The sequence below is a fragment of the Mustela erminea genome, chromosome 7, assembly GCF_009829155.1.
Source record: "Mustela erminea isolate mMusErm1 chromosome 7, mMusErm1.Pri, whole genome shotgun sequence".
In the NCBI taxonomy this organism is placed as follows: Eukaryota; Metazoa; Chordata; class Mammalia; order Carnivora; family Mustelidae; genus Mustela; species Mustela erminea.
In genome coordinates, this window is record NC_045620.1 from 100,792,135 (window position 1) to 100,813,416 (window position 21,282).

Genomic DNA, 21,282 nt, shown 5'->3' on the forward strand with positions numbered 1-21,282 from the left:
GGAGAAAAACTATGGTTGTTCCTATGAGAAATGAGAAGGAGAAAACTAACTGAAGAAAGAGTAAGCATATTGGGAGATACTGATGCTCTGTTGAAGGATTTTCTGCCTTCCCTATAGGAACACAGAAGTTGTGGGGTTGGCCTGAGCCACAGCTGATTGCAGTAGAAGAATAGAGGAGACAGGGATGCAATTGAGACTGTTGTCTAAAGTAGTACTAGAAAGAAAGGGCTTCTAGACTGGGAGAAAAGGAAAAACCTTGAAGTTTCTTTGGGAGAAGATGTAGCTGGACTAGAGGTGTAGCTAAAAGAACATTAGAGTTGTAACCAACATTGAGTTAGTTTCTAATGCATAGTTCCGAGTGATGACAATATCCTGAGGGTGGCCATGGGTGTGGGTGACTGAGGAAGAGAAGAAATGGTGCGTACTGGAGTTAGAGGACAAGAAACTGTGAGGTTAGGAAGTTGGATGGCCACGTGCCCCCAACGAGATGGTGGTAAGACAGTGCCTGGGACACAGTTGAGAAAACACTGGAATAGATATGTAATAGAGAGTAAGTCTATGACCCAGGTGGAAAATCTTCAGTGACTATGGGACAGTGGCTACCAGACTAGATGCTGACAAAAGATGAAAGGATGCTTAAGTAACAAGAGCCCCAAAGAAGGAGGAGTTATAAAGATTAAGACATTGAGGCTAAGAAATTCTAGACTCTAAGAAAATTTGCCAGACACGCAGTCTGGCTTCTTCAGCAACAACACATTTTGTCTGTCTGTTTGTTTGTTTGTTTTTACAAGGGGGAAAAGGAGATGAAGGGTGAAACTTAATAGATCCAAAGAGACTTAGACAAACCAACTGATCTCTACATATAAGTTTTATTTAGATCCTGATTTAAATATACTATATTTAGGAGAAGGTAAACACTGACTAGATATTTAGTGATGTTAAGGAATTATTGTTAGTTATTTAGATGTCATTATGGTACCATGGTTATATGTTTTCTAAAGAGTCCTTATATTATAGGGACATATGTTGTGGATGAGATAATATGACACATGAGATTTGCTTCAAAAAAATCCTAAGGAGTGGGGGAGTAGGTGGGTATATCAATGAAACAAGATTGGCCTTTTCTTAGCAACTATTAAAACTGGATAAAACATCAAATTCATTAATCTCTGACTTTATATGTACCTGAAATTTTCATAATAAAAAAAAGTTACATTCTTGAACACCACGGCTCTCACAAAATGTCCCAGGACGGTTCTGTAAATGTGATCAAATCTGTAAATGACAGATACAGTCATACTAACTTCACAGAGGATTAACTGAAAATTCTTATTAATACATTCAACCAAAGACCTTCCTTGTGTTATACTATCAAATAAAACTTGCTTTATAAATCAACATGGAGGAGTCTGGAATTTGGATTGGGTTTCAGAAATGAAGAGGTAGATATGGACTCTGAAGAGGACAGGGACCAGAATCAATCAAGACCACCAACAAAGTCACCCTGAAGAAAAGAGCCAAGCATGACAATGTTATCCCAGCTACACCTACTCTCAAACAGATACACTGATCAAGGCATTTGGGAACAACCCTTACCATGGTACTGATTCCAGAGAATGACTTGCTAAAGAAATTGGGGTTCCAGAGAAAAGAATCCAAGTTCTAAAGATCTGGATTCCCCTGCCCAAAGAAAAAGAAAATCTGAGAAAGCCTTAGAACAAGGACAAAACCAGATATAAGATCTGTGCAATTAGAGACTGTTGTTCCCAGGTCTGTTCACAAGCAAAGCCCATTGGGTATCCAGTGTTTCTAAATGGCAGAGTCAATTGCTCCTTTGGGAGAAAAAGGATGTTCCAGCACAGTGGCTTGTGTGAAGTACTGCAAGCTTGCATAAAATTCAGCCTCCTTCAGAAATAGCATGTTTGGATCTACTGATGAAACTTCATTTCAAAAAACTCTTAAGTAGAAGTGCCTGGGTGGCTCAGTTGGTTGAGCATCTGACTCTTAATTTCAGCTCCGGTCTTGATCTATGGGTTGTGAGTTCAAGCCCTACATTGGACTCCATGCTGGTCCTGGAGTCTACTTAAAAAAACTTAAACTTAAAATTAAATTAAAATGAAAACCAATAAAGTTTTAAGTAAGTAAAACTTACTTAAGTAAACCAGGTGATAGAGTCATTAGAACTGCAACAGGAAGTAGAATGCCTGTCATTCCAACAATTCTTTCTTTGGCATCAGCCCTAAGAATGGTTCAGGACAAGGTTATTAGAAATTTGAACTAGAAAGAGAAAAAAAGAAATTATCATTTACATCAGAGATGAATAAAGATTTCCTGATAGACAATAATTCATCACCACACCAAAACTAAGAAAGGTCCTATATACCAGTGTTCTCAAACTTTGGTGTGCATCAGAATCATCTAGAGGGTTTTGTAAAGCAGAGACCTATGGTCCACTTCCCAGAGTTTCTGATTCAGCAAGTCTGGGCAACAGGCTAAAAATATGCATTTCTAATAGCTTCCCACATGATGCTGATGCTGATCCGAAAACCATATTTTGTGAACCCCTCCTTTAATGTGATTAAACATATATAAAGAGAAACAATCATTCTCAAAGCAGATGAACGAGGACATCAAGACACATCACACGCAGCATTGTTGATTTCCAAGGCTAAATCTACCAAGAACCCTAACCCTAATAGTCCTGGTGTTTCCGTCCAGGCTTCCTCTACCTTGGGAAGGTGGCAGTATCTTTGAGAGCCAGGTTTTTCCTGTCGAAAACCACAGTGTAGACAGTCACCCAGGATGAAATCTTCTCAGAGCAACAATTGCATGGCTTTTCCAATTTGAGAAACACCTGTTAGAAGAATGCAATTTCACTTATGAACTGTATGCTTAAAATGGTTAAGATGCTAAATTTTATATCTATTTTACCACATTTTTTTTTTTAAAAAAGAACTTGAGTATGATAAGAAGTGTGAGCACTTGTGTTCTAATATAACACACAATGTTGTAGCCACCCCACACCCCAGGTCTTTACCCATGATCTAATATACTATAACTTAAATGAGGTTTGGCCACTCAGGGAGAATGAGGTTTGGCCACTCAGGAAGGATGAACAAGGGATCATCATTCCCAAATGTTTAAACTTACCTTCTTGTCACAATGAAAGCAACAGGCAGAGGATTCTCAGAGTCTCTCAAGAGTGAATTTGTATGCTATCGGCCCATCAGTACCTTCAAAACAGTATTCACCTGAATTTTAAAATTCCCTATGGATTCTGATAGGGAAGAGGAACTAAAAAAATGCTCTGGAGGCCTCAGCCAGAGCCTGTTAAGGATCAAACAACAGGCCGCAAAAACGGTTCTAAGCAAGACATAGTGGAGTCACATAGGTCAGAAATGGGAAACTCAATTTAAAAAGAAAGTGAGAGGAGCCCCTAGCAAAGGACTTGGTGATAAAGAGAGAAGAGACTAGGAAGTCTCTGATCCTGCAGCCAGACATGGGATTTTCAGAGGGTGGCCTTCAAGAAATGCCAAACTCCCTAGACCATAGCTGTGGGAAGAAGTATTTCTCCAACTTTTTGAGTTCAAAAACATTTCATGAGTGTGTTACTGCTTTTATATGTACATAACAGCCCCAAGAAATAAATTACTGGTGCTTTGTACATTGTTATTTACTATAAACTCTAAGCACTTTTTGTCAAAGTAAAAAGCAAATAAATAGATCATACTATCAAAAATATTTTTCAAAATAATAATGAGAAACTGCTGTTGAAATTACATTTAGTCACACAATGACATAGCTAAAACTAAGCTCCAACCCTCTTGGCCCTGTTGCAGGGCTGGCCCTTTGGCCCAGGCCACCTTTATAGTTAGTACCACACTATATCCTCACTTAAGTGGGCAGGCATGTAAACATCTTTTCCCAGACTGGCCACAGGAGAGTACAGTCCAAGGCCATGGCCCTGAACCAGGTTGAGATGTACCCTCTCCCAGCAACAATGGCAACAGAAAACATGCAAAAATTTTTTGGATGAGGTGATGTCAATTCTAATGGAGGGAGAACGTTAAAGCAGGACTGCTGCTTACAGTTGTGCCGGATGTGCACTGCACAAGACTTAAGGGAGCCATTTGCATTGTAGATACCGTAGATTTGTTTTGTATATTTATCATGACAGCTTTCTGGGACAAGTATATTAAAGAAGGGACACCTTTTCCGATTACAAAGGCTCCATGTGGGCTAGAGAGGGTCTGCAAGAGTAGGAATGGGGTGAGCAGGCTAGGATAGGATCTGTGAAGGAAACACATCAGTGTAGGAAGTGACCAGGCAGGGATATGATCATCAAGGCTGAGGCTGGTTCCCAAGAAAAATCAGAAGAGGCTGATGAGTAAAACGAGAGAGGAAGATGGGGAAAAAGATGGGGAGACAATATATGGTGTCAATTCTGAGAAGCTGGCTTATGAAGGGAAAAAAAGAAAGGAAATAGCTGAGCAGCAATCAAGGGAAGGCTTTTGTTTTGGTTTTAAGAATAGGAGACAGTAGAGCCTAATTGTATGATAAAAAGAAGATGGGGGGGGTGGATAGTGCAAAAAGAGACAGTGGAAGGACTGAAAGTAAAGTCCATGAGAATGAGAGAAGGATGGGACCAAAGAAGGCAAGGATGGGGCAACAGCAGGTCTGGAGATGGATGGAATGACAAGAGACTTTCCTCTCATCAAATAGTCAGCTTGCTCCGTAAGGTCATGAGAACCATGACCTTTAGCAATTACATGGTGCCTAAATCCAGTAGGAAGAAAGATACCTAATCAAGAGAAAATGAGTGCAGAACAACAGGGCACCCTGTCAGAGAAGCTGAAGGGGAGAAATAGGATAGAATTATGGAGGACCCTCATCCAACATACTATTTTTTTAATGTTTTTCTTTTCAACTTTCAGGTGGTGTTTGCTCTTACAGACTTTGTAATAGAAAATCTTGGAAAACGCTTTATAGAGACACCACCCGTGGACCTGCCTACTCTATATCAAGACATGTCATATAACACTCCCCTGGTATTTATCTTAAGCACTGGCTCGGATCCTATGGGTGCATTCCAGAGGTTTGCCCGGGACAGCGGGTATTCAGAAAGGTAAGGTCATGTTGTGCCATTTTTATCATTCATATGAACATCTCTTTGTTAAAGTTTGCCCTTTTTCTTCCCTCTGTGGAGTGTAGATCCCCACATTAGGTATCCCTTACTAAATAAATTAAGATACATTAATATTTAGCTATGTCTGTTGTTAAAATGGGGTCGAAAATAATAAAAAGCAGATGTAAACTTTATTTGAATAAAGGGAAGATTATCCAAAATGTATAATAAGCTAGTGGAATATGGATTAAAACTTTTTTGTATTTTAAGACGTTACCTTACTGTAACTGTAAAAGGACTGATTTACTCCATATGAAATGTGCAAAAAAATTCCAGAGCTCCTTAGGTTCTATTATCAGCCTCCTCTTTCTCATGAGCCTCTACCCTGCTGAATAAAAGGGGCAGGGGGAAGTTTAAACTCACACATTTACTTTACTTTAAATGCATCCAGGGTAAGCTGATTTGGTTTCTCTCTCAAAAAAAGGTCAGTCTTCCTGACTTCTTCTTCTCCCAGTCCTCTCCAAAATGGTGTTCAGATGGGTAGGGAAGTGCATAAGACCTCGGGTGGCAGGGGAGGGTAGAGGTCTCTTATCTACAAGGTAATTTCCAGCCTTGACACCTGACAGGCACACACACCCCCATGGAGTGGCTGGTCTGGCCTTTTCCCTGGTAAGATTATAAGATGTTGGGTCCTATCTGTTCATTTGGAGTTCATAGTCTGCACTAGTCAGGCTTCTCCGGAGAAACAGATCCAATTAGGAAAAGAAAGGAGAGTAGAGGAGAGGAGGAAAGAAGGAATGAGGAAGGAGGAAAAGGAGGGAGGGAGGGAAGAAATGAAGAAGGAAGGAAGGAGGAAAGAAAGAGAGATGGAAAGGAAAGAAAAAATCTTTTATGTTTTATATACATATATAACATAATTATTATATATATATGTATATATGTATATACATATATATATATGAAATTTGCTTTCGTGATTATAGAGGCTAAAGAGTCCCAAAATCAGCAAGGAGTAAATAAATCCAAGAGAGCCAATGTATAGTTCCAGTGCAAAGGCCTAAAAACCAGGAGAACTAATGGTATAAGTTCTAGTGTGAAACCCAGGAAGCTTAACACCCAAGAACCAATGTTTCCGTCTGAATCCAAATGCCAGAAAAGACCAATGTCACCATTCAGACAGGCAGGAGCCTTTTTTTTTTTTTTTTTTTGGCAACACACCCAGTGCTCCATACAATCCATGCACTCTCCAATACCCACCACCTGGTTCCCCCAACCTCCCACCCCCGCTCTTCAAACCCCTCAGATTGTTTATCAGAGTTCATAGTCTTTCATGGCTTACCTCGCCTTCCAATTTCCCTCAACTCCCTTTTCCTCTCTAATTCCCCTTGTCCTCCATGCTATTTGTTATGCTCCACAAATAAGTGAAGTTGTGGTCCATATACACTATGGAGTATTATGCCTCCAATCAGAAAGGATGAATACCCAACTTTTGGAACAACATAGACAGGACTGGAAGAGATTATGCTGAGTGAAATAAGTCAGGCAGAGAGAGTCAATTATCATATGGTTTCACTTATTTGTAGAGGCAGGAGCATTTTTGTTCTATTCAGGTCTTCAATTGATTGTATGGGGCCTATTAACATTGAGGAGGGCAATTTGCTTTACTCAGTTTACCCATTCAAATGTTAATCTCACCCAGAAACACCTTCACAGGCTCACCCAGAGTAATGTTTGGCCAAATATCAGGATACTGTGTGACCCAGTCAAGTTGACACATAAAATTTATGATCCTAGTCATTTGTTTGCCTATAGTTCTGAAATCCTAACAAAGAATTAGTATAGGGAACTGTTAAGAGCTCCTGTGAATTAATAAGAAAAAGAAAATAGCACTGGGCGGCTCAGCACCTGGTTAAGTGTCCAACTCTTGATCTCAGAAGAAGAAAACAGTGCAATATAAACAAAGACAAAAAATATGAGCAGGAGAGTTTCCGGAATTTTCAGATTAGAAAACTACAGAAACCTAAATGTCTGATAAGCATATGAAAAGATGTCTGTCCTTACAAGTAATTAGGATACCACAAATTAAAGCCATTACGGAGATATCATTTTCATACCCAAGAAATTGGCAAAATGGTGGCAAAGGTATGGAGCAATGGAAACATCCATATTAGAAGAGTAAAAAATTGGTTAAAATCAATTTGAAGAGTTAATAGTATGTTAAAGTTGAAAATAGCATCCCCTACATCTCAACAAGTCATTACTGAATCTGCAACCTAGAATAAAATCAGTCACATGGTGCAAGGAGCTGTGTTCAAGAACATTTGTAGAAACATAACAAAAAACAGTGGAACCATCCAAAATGTCCATCTAGAAAAACGATCATACAAGTTGTGGTATATTTAAAAAATTGAATATAATACACTATAGCCATGAAAATGAATAAACTAGAATTATGGAATTATGTATATCAATACAGATAGGTATGTGAACTAATACAGAACATAAAAATAAATTGTAGAAAAACCATATAATATTGGAGAAGTATGATAAAATATATAAACATTATGTTATATATTATTTAGGAATTCATAAAATTACAGTAACAGTATAAAGGAAGGTAGGGAACTTATAGCAAATCCAGGATAGCAGTGACCTTGGAAAGTGAAGGTTGGGTAATGAGATAGAAGTGGACAAGGACACTGCAGGTTCAGATCATGTAAACAGTGTTTTATTTCATACACTGGTTTGTGGGTACATGAATATTCATTATATTAACTTTGTAGCTTTTGTATGTCTCAAATATTTCAAAGTATTAAACATAAAATAATTCAAGATATATATATATATATTAGGGATTAAAAGGGCAACTTTTATAGGAAAAACCCACAAACAAAAAAACACCAATTGTACACAACTAACAAAGCTTGAAATCTATAAAGCAATTCTACCAAGACCCATCACAGTAAATTGTAGAAAAAACAAAGACAATACAGTAAAAACAGATTATCTTCAAAGATGCAAGTAAGCTGTTGACGGATTTCTCTGCAGAAACAATGAAAGGCACAAAAATGTATATTCAAAGTACTGAAAGCCAGTGACTGTCTGGTAAATAAAATAGAATTTTATTCCTCTCAAAACAGTACTTTAAGTAGACTTCATGCTGTGTTGATATTGTGACCCTGAGATCAAGAACTGGACTGAGATCAAGAGTTGGACACTTAACCAACTGAGCCATCCAGGCACTCCATTGTCAAAAATTTTTTTAAACAAAGCTAAGATGAAATTGTTTTCAGACAAGGTATTGAAATGGAAATTCAAACATGTACTAAATAGAATAATGGTGAAGATATATCAAAACTGGTGAGACGCATCTGAAGCTAGGATTACAGGGAAATTTATAGGCTTAAGTGCATGTATTAGGCAAAGGGCAATCTAAAATGTAATGATTAAACTAATAGAAGGGAAAAAATGTAAAAGCAGAAATTAATGATATAGAAACATATATTCAATAGATAAGATCCAAAACACCAGAAGTAGATTTTCTTTAAGTTGTTAGTTTTTTGTTTTTTGTTTTTTGTTTTTTTAAGAGAGAGAGTGAGAAAATGCATGCACTGTGGGCAAGAGGGAAGCAGAAAGAGAATCCTAAGCAGGCTCCACGCCCAGTGTAGGGCCCAATGCAGGGTTCGATCTCATGACCCTAAGATCATAACCTGAGCAGAAATCAAGAGTCTGGGAGGCGAGGAGCAAGATGGAGGAGTAGGACACCTAAATATCATCGGATCCCAGGAATTCAGCTAGATAGTTATCAAAACATTCTGAACACTTACAAACTCAACAGGATATCCAAGAGAAGAGCAGCAATTCTAGGAACAGAAAAGTGATCACTTCCTGGAAGTTAGGATGTGTGGAGAAGTGAATCAAGGTGATATATGGGAAGAGAGACCACAGGGGTGGGGCTGGCTCCCAGCAAGTGGTAAAGCAACAGAGCACAAAATCAGAATTTTTGGAAGTCTGCTCCACCAAGAGAAGTCACTCCAGAGGCTAAGCAGGAGGTGGAGCCATCACGGGGACAGTATGGTTTCGGGACCTGCAGGGTCAGGAAAAGACCAGGGGTGTCTGAGTGTAGCAAAGCTCCCAGGTATCAAAGCGGGGAAGCCAGCAGCAGAGACGGAGCTGAGGAGGGGGCTCTCAGCTCAGGGTTACCTTAAACCATGACCCAAAGCACGGGTTGGACCACTGCTCTTCAAGCAGGGACCCCACTAGTGGCAGATCCAGGGAGACCCCCCTCCTTCCTCCTCTAGGAGGATTGGCACAGGAGCATGCTACAGGAATCTGCTGGGTTTGGAGACTCCAAATGGGGCTGTATACCAGGGATAAAAACACTCTGTCACAGGCCGGGTGAGCTGGAGCATGGCCAGAGACCAGGGAGATGAGAGTGACTGACTGCTTTTTTCTGAGGGCACACTGAGGAGTGGGGGCCCAAGCTCTCAGGTCCTCCAGGGCCAGAGATTGGGAGGCTGACATTTTTATTGCTGTCCTAAAAGCACTATGGAAAGCATTCAGGGAACAAAAGGTCCTGAGAGCAAAATCAATATTATGTAGCCTGGCCCAGGACAGGGGTGCAATTCCACCGCAAGCAAAGATATTTGAGAATCACTGCAATAGGCCCCACCCCCAGAAAGTGAAAGGACATCCAGCCAAGACCAAGTTCACAAATCAATGAGAACTACAGAACTCCAGAGCTAGGGGAATACAACACAGAATTCATGGCTTCTTTCCCATGATTCCTTAGCTTTTCAAAGTTATGTTTTTTCAATTTTATTTTTTTCTTATTGTATTTTAAAAAATTTTTTCCTCTATCGTATCTTAACCTTTTTGAATTATTTTATCAATACCATTTTTAAAAATCTTTTTTAAGTTTTATTGTTATAGTCACATTCTATCCCTTCATTGCATTTAACCTTATTTTTTGTGAATATATGTATGTTTTTCTTTAAAATTTTGGAATACGGTTTCTTCTAACAGACCAATATATACACTAAATCTAGCATATGGTTTTGCTTTAGTCTCCAGCCATCACATTCTTTCCTCCTTTTTTTTCTTTCTTCAACCAACTTCTTCTCTTATCAATGCCTATTTTAGAATGTTTTTAAATTTTCATCTTTACAGTTACATTCCATCCCTTCACCATGTTTCTTATTTTTGTATATATATGTTATTCTATTTTTTTTTAAAGATTTTATTTATTTATTTGACAGACAGAGATCACAAGTAGGCAGAGAGGCAGGCAGAGAGAGAGAGAGAGAGAGAGGGAAGCAGGCTTCCTGCGGAGCAGAGAGCCCGATGCGGGGCTCGATCCCAGGACCCTGAGATCATGACCCGAGCCGAAGGCAGCAGCCCAAACCACTGAGCCACCCAGGCGCCCCGATATATATGTTATTCTTTATTTAAAATTTTGGGATGCAGTTTCTTCTAACAGACCAAAATACACCCAAAATCAAGTGTGTGGCTCTGTTCTATTCACCAGTCTTTATATATACATATACACACACACACACACACACACACACACACACATAAACACATACAAACCTACACACACACATATATACATATGTATATTTTGTTTCTTTCTTCCCCCCTTTTGTCCCCCCTTCCTTTCGGGTCTCTTCTGATTTGGTTAGTATATATTTTTCTGGGGTCATTGCTACCCTTTTTGGATTTTGTGCTCTCATTCATCTATTCTTATCTGGAAAAATGACAAGGTGGAAAACTCACCTCAAAAAAAAAAAAAGAAAGAAAGAACAACAGGCAGTGCTGATAGCTAGGGACCTAATCAATGTGGACATTAGTAAGATGTCAGAACTAGAGTTCAGAATGATGATTATCAAAGTGCTATCTGGGCTCAAAAAAAGCATGGAAGATACTAGAGGATCTTTTTCTGGAGAAATAAAATCCCTTTTTGGATATATGAAAGAACTAAAATCTAACCAAGTTGAAATTTTAAAAAGCTATTAATGAGGTGCAATAAAAAATGGAGGCTCATATAGCCAGGATAAATGAGGCAGAGGAGAGAATTCGTGATATCGAAGACCAAATGATAGAGAATAAAGAAGCTGAGCAAAAGACACATAAACAACTACTGGACCATGAGGGGAGAATTCGAGATATAAGTGATACCATAAGACCAAAATTATCAGAATAATTGGGATCCCAGAAGAAGAAGAAAGAGAGAGAGGGCAAAAAGTATATTGGAACAAATAATAGCAGGGAATTTCCCTAATTTGGTAAAGGGAACAAGCATCAAAATCCAGGAGGCACAGAAAACACCCCCCCCAAAATTGATATAAATAGGTCCACACCCTGTCATCTAATAGTAAAACTTACAAGTCTCAGCAACAAAGAGAAGATCTTGAAAGCAGCTTGGGACAAGACATCTGTAACATACAATGGTAGAAATAATAGATTGGCAGCAGACCTATCCACAGAGAACTGGAAGGCCACAGAGGACTGGCATGATCTACTCAGAGCACTAAATGAGAAAAATATGAAGCCAAGAATACTATATCCAGCTAGCCTGTCATTGAAAATAGAAGGAGAGATAAAAACCTTCCAGGACAAACAAAAAATAAAAGAATTTGCAAACACCAAACCAGCCCTACAGGAAATATTGAAAGGGTCCTCTAAGCAAAGAGAGCCTAAAAGTAACAGACGAGAAAGGAACAGAAAAAAATGTACAGTACAGTCACCTTACAGGCAACACAATGGCACTAAATTCATATTTTTCAGTAGTTACCCTGAATGTAAATGGGCTAAATGCCCCAGTAAAAAGACAGGGTATCAGAATGGATAAAAAACAAGACCCATTGATATGCTATCTGCAAGAAACATATTTTAGACCCAAAGACACTTCCAGATTTAAAGTGAGGGGGTAGAAAACAATTTACCATGCTAATGGACATCAAAAGAAAGCTGGGGTGGCAATCCTTATATCAGATAAATTAGATTTTAAGCCAAAGGTTATAATAAGAGATGAGGAAGGACTTATATCATACATAAAGGATATTTCCAAGAAGATCTACAGTTTTAAATATAAATGCCCCTAACATGGGAGCTGCCAATTATATAAACCAATTAATACCAAAATCAAAGAAGCACATTGACAATTATACAATAATAGTAGGGAATTCTCACACCCTCCTTGATGAAATGGACACATCATCTAGGCAAAAAATCAACAAGGTTAAATAAAGGCTTTAAATGACACACTGGGGGCGCCTGGGTGGTTCAGTGGGTTAAGCCACTGCCTTCAGCTCAGGTCATGATCTCAGGGTCCTGGGATCGAGTCCCACATCCGGCTCTCTGCTCAGCAGGGGGCCTGCTTCCCTTCCTCTCTCCTACTGTGATCTCTCTCTGTCAAATAAATAAATAAAATTTTTTAAATAAATAAATAAATAATAAAAAAAATAAATGACACACTGGGCCAGAGGGACATATTCAGAACATTCCATTCCAAAACAACAGAATACACATTCTTTTCTAGTGCACATGGAACATTCTCCAGAACAGATCACATCCTGGGTCACAAATCAGGTCTCAACTGGTACCAAATGATTGGGATCATTCCCACATATTTTAAGACCACAATGCTTTGAAACTAGAACTCAATCACAAGAGGAAAGTTGGAAAGAACTCAAATACATGGAGGCTAAAAAGCATTGTACTTAAGAATGAGTGCATCAACCAGGAAATCAAAGAATTTTTAAAAACTCATGGAAACAAATGAAAATGAGAACACAGCTGTTCAAAATCTTTGGGACACAGCAAAGGCAGTCCTGAGAGGAAAAAATATAGCGATACAAGCCTTTCACCAGAAATAAGAAAGGTCTCAAATACACAACCTAATCCGACACCTAAAGGAGCTGGACAAAGAACAGCAAAGAAGGCCTAAACCCAGCAGGAGAAGAGAAATAATAAGGATCAGAGCAGAAATCAATGAAATAGAAACCAAAAGAACAGTAGAACAAATCAATGAAGCTAGGAGCTGGTTCTTTGAAAGAATTAATAAGATTAATAAACCCCTGGCCAGACTTATCAAAAAAAGAAATGAAAGGACCCAAATTAATAAAATCATGAATGAAAGAGGAGAGATCACAACCAACACCAAAAAAATACAAACAATTATAAGAACATATTATGAGCAATTATACACCAGCAAATTTCACAATCTGGAAGAAATGGATGCATTCCTAGAGACATATAAACTACCAAAACTGAACCAGGAAGAAATGGAAAACCTGAACAGACCCATAACCAGTAAGGAGATTGAAGCAGTCATCAAAAATCTCCCAACAAACAAGAGCTCAGGACCAGATGGCTTCCCAGGGAAATTCTACCAAACATTTAAAAAAGAATTAATACCTATTCTCCTGAAACTGTTCCAAAAAAATAGAAATAGAGGGAAAACTTCCAAACTCATTTTATGAGGCCAGCATTGCCTTGATCCCAAAACCAGCCAAAGACCCCATCAAAAAGGAGAATTACAAACCAATATCCTTGATGAACATGGATGTAAAAATTCTCACCAAAACATTAGCCAGTAGGATCCAATACTACATTACAAGGATTATTCACCACAACCAAGTGGGATTTATTCCTGGGCTGCAAGGTTGCTCAACATCTGTAAATCAATCAATATGATTGATTATAATCATACAATTATATGATTGATATACAATTAATGTATATAATTAATTGTACAATATAATATGTGCAATTAATGTAAAAGAAAGAATAAGAACCATATGATACTCTCAATAGATGCTGAAAAAGCGTTTGACAGAGTACAACATCCCTTCATTATCAAAACTCTCCACAGTGTAGGGATAGAGGGTACATACTTCAATATCATCAGAGCCATCTATGAATAACCCATAGCGAATATCATTCTCAATGGGGAAAAATTACGAGCTTTTCCCCTAAGGTCAGGAACACAACAGGATATTCACTATCACCACTGCTCTTCAACATAAGTACTAGAAGTACTCGTCTCAGCAATCAGACAACAAAGAAATAAAAGGCATCCTAATCAGCAAAGAAGAAGTCAAACTCTCACTCTTTGCAGGTGATATGATACTTGATGTGGAAAGCCCAAAACACTCTGCTCCAAAACTGCTAGAACTCATACAAGAATTCAGTAAAGTGTCAGGATATAAAATCAATGCACAGAAATCAGTTGCATTTCTATACACCAACAGCAAGGCAGAAGAAAGAGAAATTAAGAAGTCAATCCCATTTACAATTGCACCCCAAACCATAAGATACCCATGAATAAACCTAACCAAAGAGGCAAAGAAACCATACTCAAAAAACCATAAAGAAATTGAGCACAACACAAAGAAATAGAAAAACGTTCTATGCTCATGGATTGGAAGAACAAATATTGTGAAAATGTCTATGCTACCTAAAGCAATCTACATGTTTAATGCAATCCCATCAAAATACCATTCATTTTTTTCAACGAAATGGAACAAATAACACTTAAATTTATATGGAACCAGAAAAGACCCAGAGGAATGTTGAAGAAGAAATCCAAAGTTGGTGGCATCACAATTCCAGACTTCAAGCTCTATTACAAAGCTGTCATCAAGACAGTATGGTACTGGCACAAAAACAGACACACACATCCATGGTACTGAATAGAGAGCCCAGAAATGGACCCTCAACTCTATGGTCAACTAATCTTCAATAAAATAGGAAAGACTGTCCAGTGGAAATAAGACAGTCTCCTCAACAAATGGTGTTGGGAAAATTGGACAGCCACATGCAGAAGAATGAAACTGCACCATTTCCTTACACTGCACACAAAAATAGACTCAAAATGGATGAAAGACCTCAACATGAGACAGGAATCCATCAAAATCCTTGAGGAGAACACAGGCAGCAACCTCTTCGACCTCAGCCACAGCAACTTCTTCCTAGAAACATCACCAAAGGTAAGGGAAGCCAGAACATAAGAAATTGGGACTTCATCAAGATTAAAAGCTTTTGTACAGCAAAGCAAACAGTCAACAAAACCAAAAGACAACCAACAGAATGGGAGAGATATTTACAAATGACATCAGATAAAGGGCTAGTATCCAAAATCAATAAAGAACTTCTCAAACTCAACACCCAAAGAACAAAGAATCCAATCAAGAAATGGGCAGAAGACATGAATAGACATTTCTGCAGAGAAGACATCCAAATGGCCAACAGACACATGAAAAAGTGCTCCACATCACTCGGCATCAGGGAAATACAAATCAAGACCACAGTGAGATACCACCCCACATCAGTCAGAATGGCTAAAATTAACCAATCTGGAAAGGACAGATGTTGGCAAGGATGCAGACAAAGGGGAACCCTGCTACACTGTTGGTGGGAATGCAAGCTGGTGCAGCCACTCTGGAAAACAGTATGGAGGTTCCTCAAAAAGTTGAAAATAGAGCTACCCTGTGACCCAGAAATCCCACTACTGGGTACTTACCCTAAAGATACAAATGTAAGGATCCAGAGGGTTACATGCACCCAAATGTTTATAGCAGCAATGTCCACAATAGCCAAACTGTGGAGAGAACCTAGATGTCAATCATCAAAAAAACAAAACTTTGCCATTTGCCACACCATGGATGGAACTAGAGGGTATTATGCTAAGTGAAATAAGTCAATCAGAGAAAGAAAATTATCATATGATCTCTCGGATATGAATAATTTGAGAGGCAGGGCGGGGAGGTGGGCGGGGTAGGGAGGGCAAAAATGAAACACTGTGAGCAAGGATATGGAGAAACAAATATTCTCAGTGGAAGTTGAATTCAGAATGGTGGCATCACTTTGGAAAACAATTTGATATTATAATAAAGTTAAACATACACATACTGTCTCAAACAGTATTTCTAGTCCTAGGAATATACAAAAGAAAATGGAGTGTGCATGTATACCAAGCAACATGTAGCAGAATGTTTAGTGCAGTATTGGATGTCATAGCCAAGAAGCAGAAATAACCCAAATGTCCATCAAGAGCAGAATAAATGAATAAATTGTGGTTAAAAAAAAAAAAAATCACAGAGTAGAATATTATATAGCAATGAAAAGGAATGAACTACAATGACACACAATAATATAAATTAATCTTAAAAATAATGTTGGAGCACCTGGGTGGCTCAGTCAGTTAAGCCTCTGTCTTCTGCTCAGGTCATGATCTCAGTCCTGGGATGGAGCCCCATTTCAGGCTCTCTGCTCAATAGGGAGCCTGCTTCTCCCTCTTGCTCTGTCTGCTTGTGCTCACTCCTTCTCTCTCTCTCTCTGTCAAATATGTAAATAAATCTTTAAAAAGTACATTTAAAAAATAATGTTGAGGGGTGCCTGGGTGGCTCAGTGGTTTAAAGCCTCTGCCTTCAGCTGAGATCATGATCCCAGGATCCTAGGATCGAGCCCCGAATCGGGCTCTCTGCTCAGCGGGGAGCCTGCTTCCTCCTCTCTCTCTCTCTGCCCACCTCTCTGCCTACTTGTGATCCCTGTCTGTCAAATGAATAAATAAAACCTTAAAAAATAATAATGTTGATTGAAACAGACCAAATATAGAAGATATGTATATACTATATGATTCCATTTATATAAAATATAACAACTAGTAAAATTAATCTATGGTGTTAGAATTCAAAATAACTTTTACCTTGGGAATGAATGAGTCTATTGATTGGGTCGGTGCTGGGAATCCTCTCCTTTTTGTGTCCTGTGTGGTGGTATAAGTATACAGTCACTTTGAGAGATTTCATTAAGCCATACACCAATGATTTATGGACTTACTCTATATGGATGTGAGACTTCAAATTTTTTTAAGTTTTTAAAAACTGATCTATAGTGCTGGAAATCAGGATAACATGTCCCTGTGGGAAGGAGGAAGGAAGAGTTGTTGGAATAGAAAGGGGCATAAGAGCATGTCTCTGGGGATTGGCAAACTTCGTTCTCAACCATGGGTATTCATTTGTGGTAATCCATAGAGCTATATATTTGGTTTTTTAGACTTCCTATATGTGTGTTGTAGTAGAAAATGTTTTTAAAAACAAGGAAAAAAATATTTACACATCTACTAAAATGAGGATTTGAAATGTGTGTATATTTTAGGAGTCTATGTAATTTATATTTCTTCATAGTCTCATTGCTTATAAATAACCTAAGACAACATTTTTTGTTGTGGAATTCAGGGTGCAATCAATTTCACTGGGGCAAGGACAAGGACCCATTGCTGAAAGAATGATCAAAGAAGCAATGAAATCAGGAAACTGGGTATTTTTGCAAAACTGCCATCTTGCTGTTTCTTGGATGTTAGCAATGGAAGAACTAATTAAAACCTTCACAGATTCAAGTATGTTGAAAATAGCAATTGCAGAATAATAGCTTTTTATAATATATAATATATATTAATTATATAACATATATAATAATATATAATATAATAATAGCTTTTTATGTAGACTTTCTATAGTAGGGGCAGAACTCTATACTATATTTTCTACTATAAAACCCTAAGCTAAGATGATTTCTAAGACTCCATTCCACCTCGAAACTTCTATGATGTCTATGAAAGTTAATATTCTTGATGCTTCTGCAATTATAAGAGGAAAAGGATGAATCCAAGCTTGTAGTAATCTTTTATTGTAGGAATTATGTTTCCCCATATTAAAGAGGAAGAATTTTAGAACTAGAGAGTTTTAGTTAAATTACACAATCCAAACCTGAAAAAGGATCTTCAGAATTCCAAGTTGTGGGTATGATCCACTGGATCATTTCTATTTCATGTTCCTTTCTATGGAGGCCATTTGAATTCAAAATAGATTACCTAAAGGTATGGTAAAAAGAACTAGAAAAATGGACTTAAGACAAAGAAAGGAAATTCAGTCTTTCACTAAGAGAGAAGATTCACAGATTCAGATTGCCACCAATCCATCTAGAGTCATGTTTCACTACTTCTGATTCTCTGCAACTCCTGTACCAACTAACCTTCCTCATTTTAGAATGTTAGTATGAAAATAATTGAAACCTTAGGAACAGTATTTTTGTTAATAAGCAGGGTGAGCCCCACTTTCCTGCTAACCTAGGATATCCAGAGCCCTTTCTCTGGGGTCTTCCTTTATGCCCAGACCGCAGAAGCCTTCTGGGAAGGTGAGAGCTATACAGCCGGTCTTGCAAGTGACTTTACTTACTGCTGACTTTATAAAGTGGCCAGTCTATACCGGACACCACCACGGAGCCAAGACATAGCAGCCATCCCCTAAAGATCCCTCATTTCCTGGTTCCCCCACCCCTTGCATCTGTAGGCTGCTTCTTCCAGCAAGGATAAAGTTGTTCACATCAACCATCCAGAATTTCCACTGTTTTTACCCTTTTGCAGTGCAACAAGAGCGGCCGGCTTCCAACTGGGCAGGTGGCTTATTTCCATTTAAATAATTAAAGAAAAAAATGACAAGAAGGTATTCACCACTGTTCAGGGGTTGCTGGTGATTAGGATTAAAACTAAGAAGGTAATGGAAGGGATCAAAAAAAGCAATTTGTTGCAGTGCAACTACAGTAGTGGAACTACTACAAAATAGGGAGACGTTAAGCCTCATGGTGACTGGGACAAGAGCAAGTATATGCTGGAAGCTGGACAGGCTATGGAAACCAGCCAAAGTTGACACCTTTGGCTTACCAAAGCTTAAATGGATTTTAAAAAATCATCTTCTGGCCTGTGTTACAATCATTTAGTAATGTACCTATTTGAGTTCTGATGTTTAACTTAAACCCATTTAAAATAAAATATATTCAGGTAATAACCTGAAAAGAGTAAGTGAACAGAAGAAAAAAGAAACAAAGGAGGAAGCAAAAACTCCAGACTTGAAATTCTAAGATCCAAGTAGACTTCTGCCCCTACTATTCTTGTCTATGCTACGATATCTCCTCTCTGGGCCTCAGTTTCCCCAGCCATAAGATGCCCACATGGTATCTTCCCTAGAAATCCTATGCTAAGATAATTTCTAAGACTCCATTCCAGCTCAAAACTTCTATGATGTCTATGAAAGTTAATATTCTTGATGCTTCTGCAATTATAAGAGGGAAAGGGTGAAAAGAAAAGTACTTCTTTAAATCTGCTTTTCTCATGTTTTGCATTTTTGGTTATTGAAATCATTAGCCCTAAGACTTTGGTTGATGTCTGACTTCTATACCTAATAGTTTTTACCATGCAAGCAACTTTAGTATTGCTCTAGAATTGTACTGGAACTAACTTAATTTTAGTTATTTAATGTAGTTCATGAATTTAGATTACCAAAATAAGGAGCATAAATTCAGCTTTAATCTGCATTCATTCAATAAGTATTTGGGAACCTATCATGTACCATGCACTGTTCTAGATGTTTAAGGTAGGGCAATGAACAAAACAACCATAGATATCTACCCTCTTAGAACTTAAATGTTAGTGAGAGGGAATGAACAATAATTAAACCATATAATAAATAAGTAGTTTATATGGTATGATAGAATGTGGCTAGTGCTTTGGGGGAAAAGAAAACAAAAAGGTCAGAATGAAATGGGGGGGAGTGCTAGGGAGAAAGAGTGGATAGCAATTTAAGCATGTAATATAGGTAAACCTCTTTGAGAAGGTAACATTTGACTAAGACTTGAAGAAAGTGAGGGAATCTAAAGGAAGAGCATTCCAGGCAGAAGGAACAGCCAATGAAAAGACTCTAGCGAGGGAGCAGGCCTGGAATGTTGGAGAAACACCATAATATGTACTTAAAAACCAGCACCAAGAAAGTCATCCTTGAGTGATGACTGCATCTTCCTGTAATAGGAACACCACTTTTCCCAACTTTGCTCTAGCCTTTTGAACCCAGAAGGAAACTCATTTTCTTACATTTTCTGTGCAGAGCTCACAAAGTAAGCATATTGACTTAAACTTCTTCATGGTACTTATGAAGTCTGTCCATACCCCTGCACCTTCAGTTCCCTTTGAACCTCTCTGTAGAGAAATCCCTTTCTCCTCCATAGGACTTTCTGACCATTTTCATGCAATTTTCCATAAATCGAGTCGTTAAAAAACAAAACAAAACACTTCATGAGCACTGGCAATAACTGTCCTATTTTTTAAATGAAAATTTTCCCAATCTCAGAGGAAAGGCCCTTAACACCTCCAAGTATTGAAAATTAATGTGTCTTTAATTTCTTTACTCAGATGTGCCAGTTTCTGGATTGCCAATCTTTCATGTATTAAGAGTTTCTATAAAAATTCCTCCCACCTCCACTTTGAACATTTTACAACATAAAAGACTTAAAACAAACTAGTCTTTAAACAGAACTTACAGTGGTTTTTTGCTACCTCATAATAAATATTTGTTATGTAAAGTATTAAGTTAAGCATTTTCCTTTTTTGTTGTCTTCTCTTTGTTTTAAACAGATATCATTATCAAGGATACTTTTCGACTCTTTTTAAGTTCCATGCCTAGCAGTACATTTCCTGTTACAGTTCTTCAAAATTCTGTCAAGGTAACATATGCCTATGGTTGGAATGATGCAAACCAGTTGGCCTTAGTGTGTTCCCCAAGTGGGTCCAGGGAACTCAAGCCCCGCGTAGGACCATGTCAAAGTCTGGGTGGCCCAGGTGGGAAGGGGGAAGTCAGTATCCCTTCACCTGATAGCACACAGGTAAACAGTTTGGCAAGCCACGCATCCTTGTGTGCCCTAGTCTGTTGATCCTTCAACTCTTTAAGAAAATGTCAAGGATGCAGAGTAGTGAGAATGGAACCCCTCCCAGAATTAAGAGAATATTTCAGCATGTGAGAGACAGGAAGGCCTACAGGTAGTATGGTTGCTGGATTTCAGTGCTGGAAACCTCCGATATATGGGAAGCCTCTGCATATGAATGATCACTCAGGAACAAGAGATGCCTCTTCCTTCCCTGTTATGTCATCAAGAGATGCCATGTGTTGGGATGCATGAAAAATCCAATAGGGAAGGCCTGAACATACTTTCTGACCCATATTTAGAAAATGGACACCAAAAGAAATTGTCTGAGGTTCTTGTGGAGATGGTTCACCCACTGTAGGACTAAAGACCCCACCAGGCCTGACTCTGAAGAGACT

The 21,282-nt window shown here is 38.4% G+C and overlaps 1 protein-coding gene across 3 annotated transcripts in view; it reads left to right on the forward strand.

Annotated features, from left to right (window-relative positions):
- DNAH6 (dynein axonemal heavy chain 6) overlaps positions 1-21,282 on the forward strand; it is a 228,579-nt gene that overhangs the window by 168,834 nt on the left and 38,463 nt on the right. For 2 of the 3 annotated variants that reach the window (XM_032352621.1, XM_032352622.1), the window contains 3 exons: positions 4,935-5,125; positions 17,371-17,531; positions 20,598-20,686. In XM_032352621.1, the coding sequence (XP_032208512.1) occupies positions 4,935-5,125; positions 17,371-17,531; positions 20,598-20,686 (441 nt within the window). Of the gene's footprint in view, positions 1-4,934; positions 5,126-17,370; positions 17,532-20,597; positions 20,687-21,282 lie in introns of those variants that run through there. The other variant, XM_032352623.1, reaches the window with a different exon arrangement.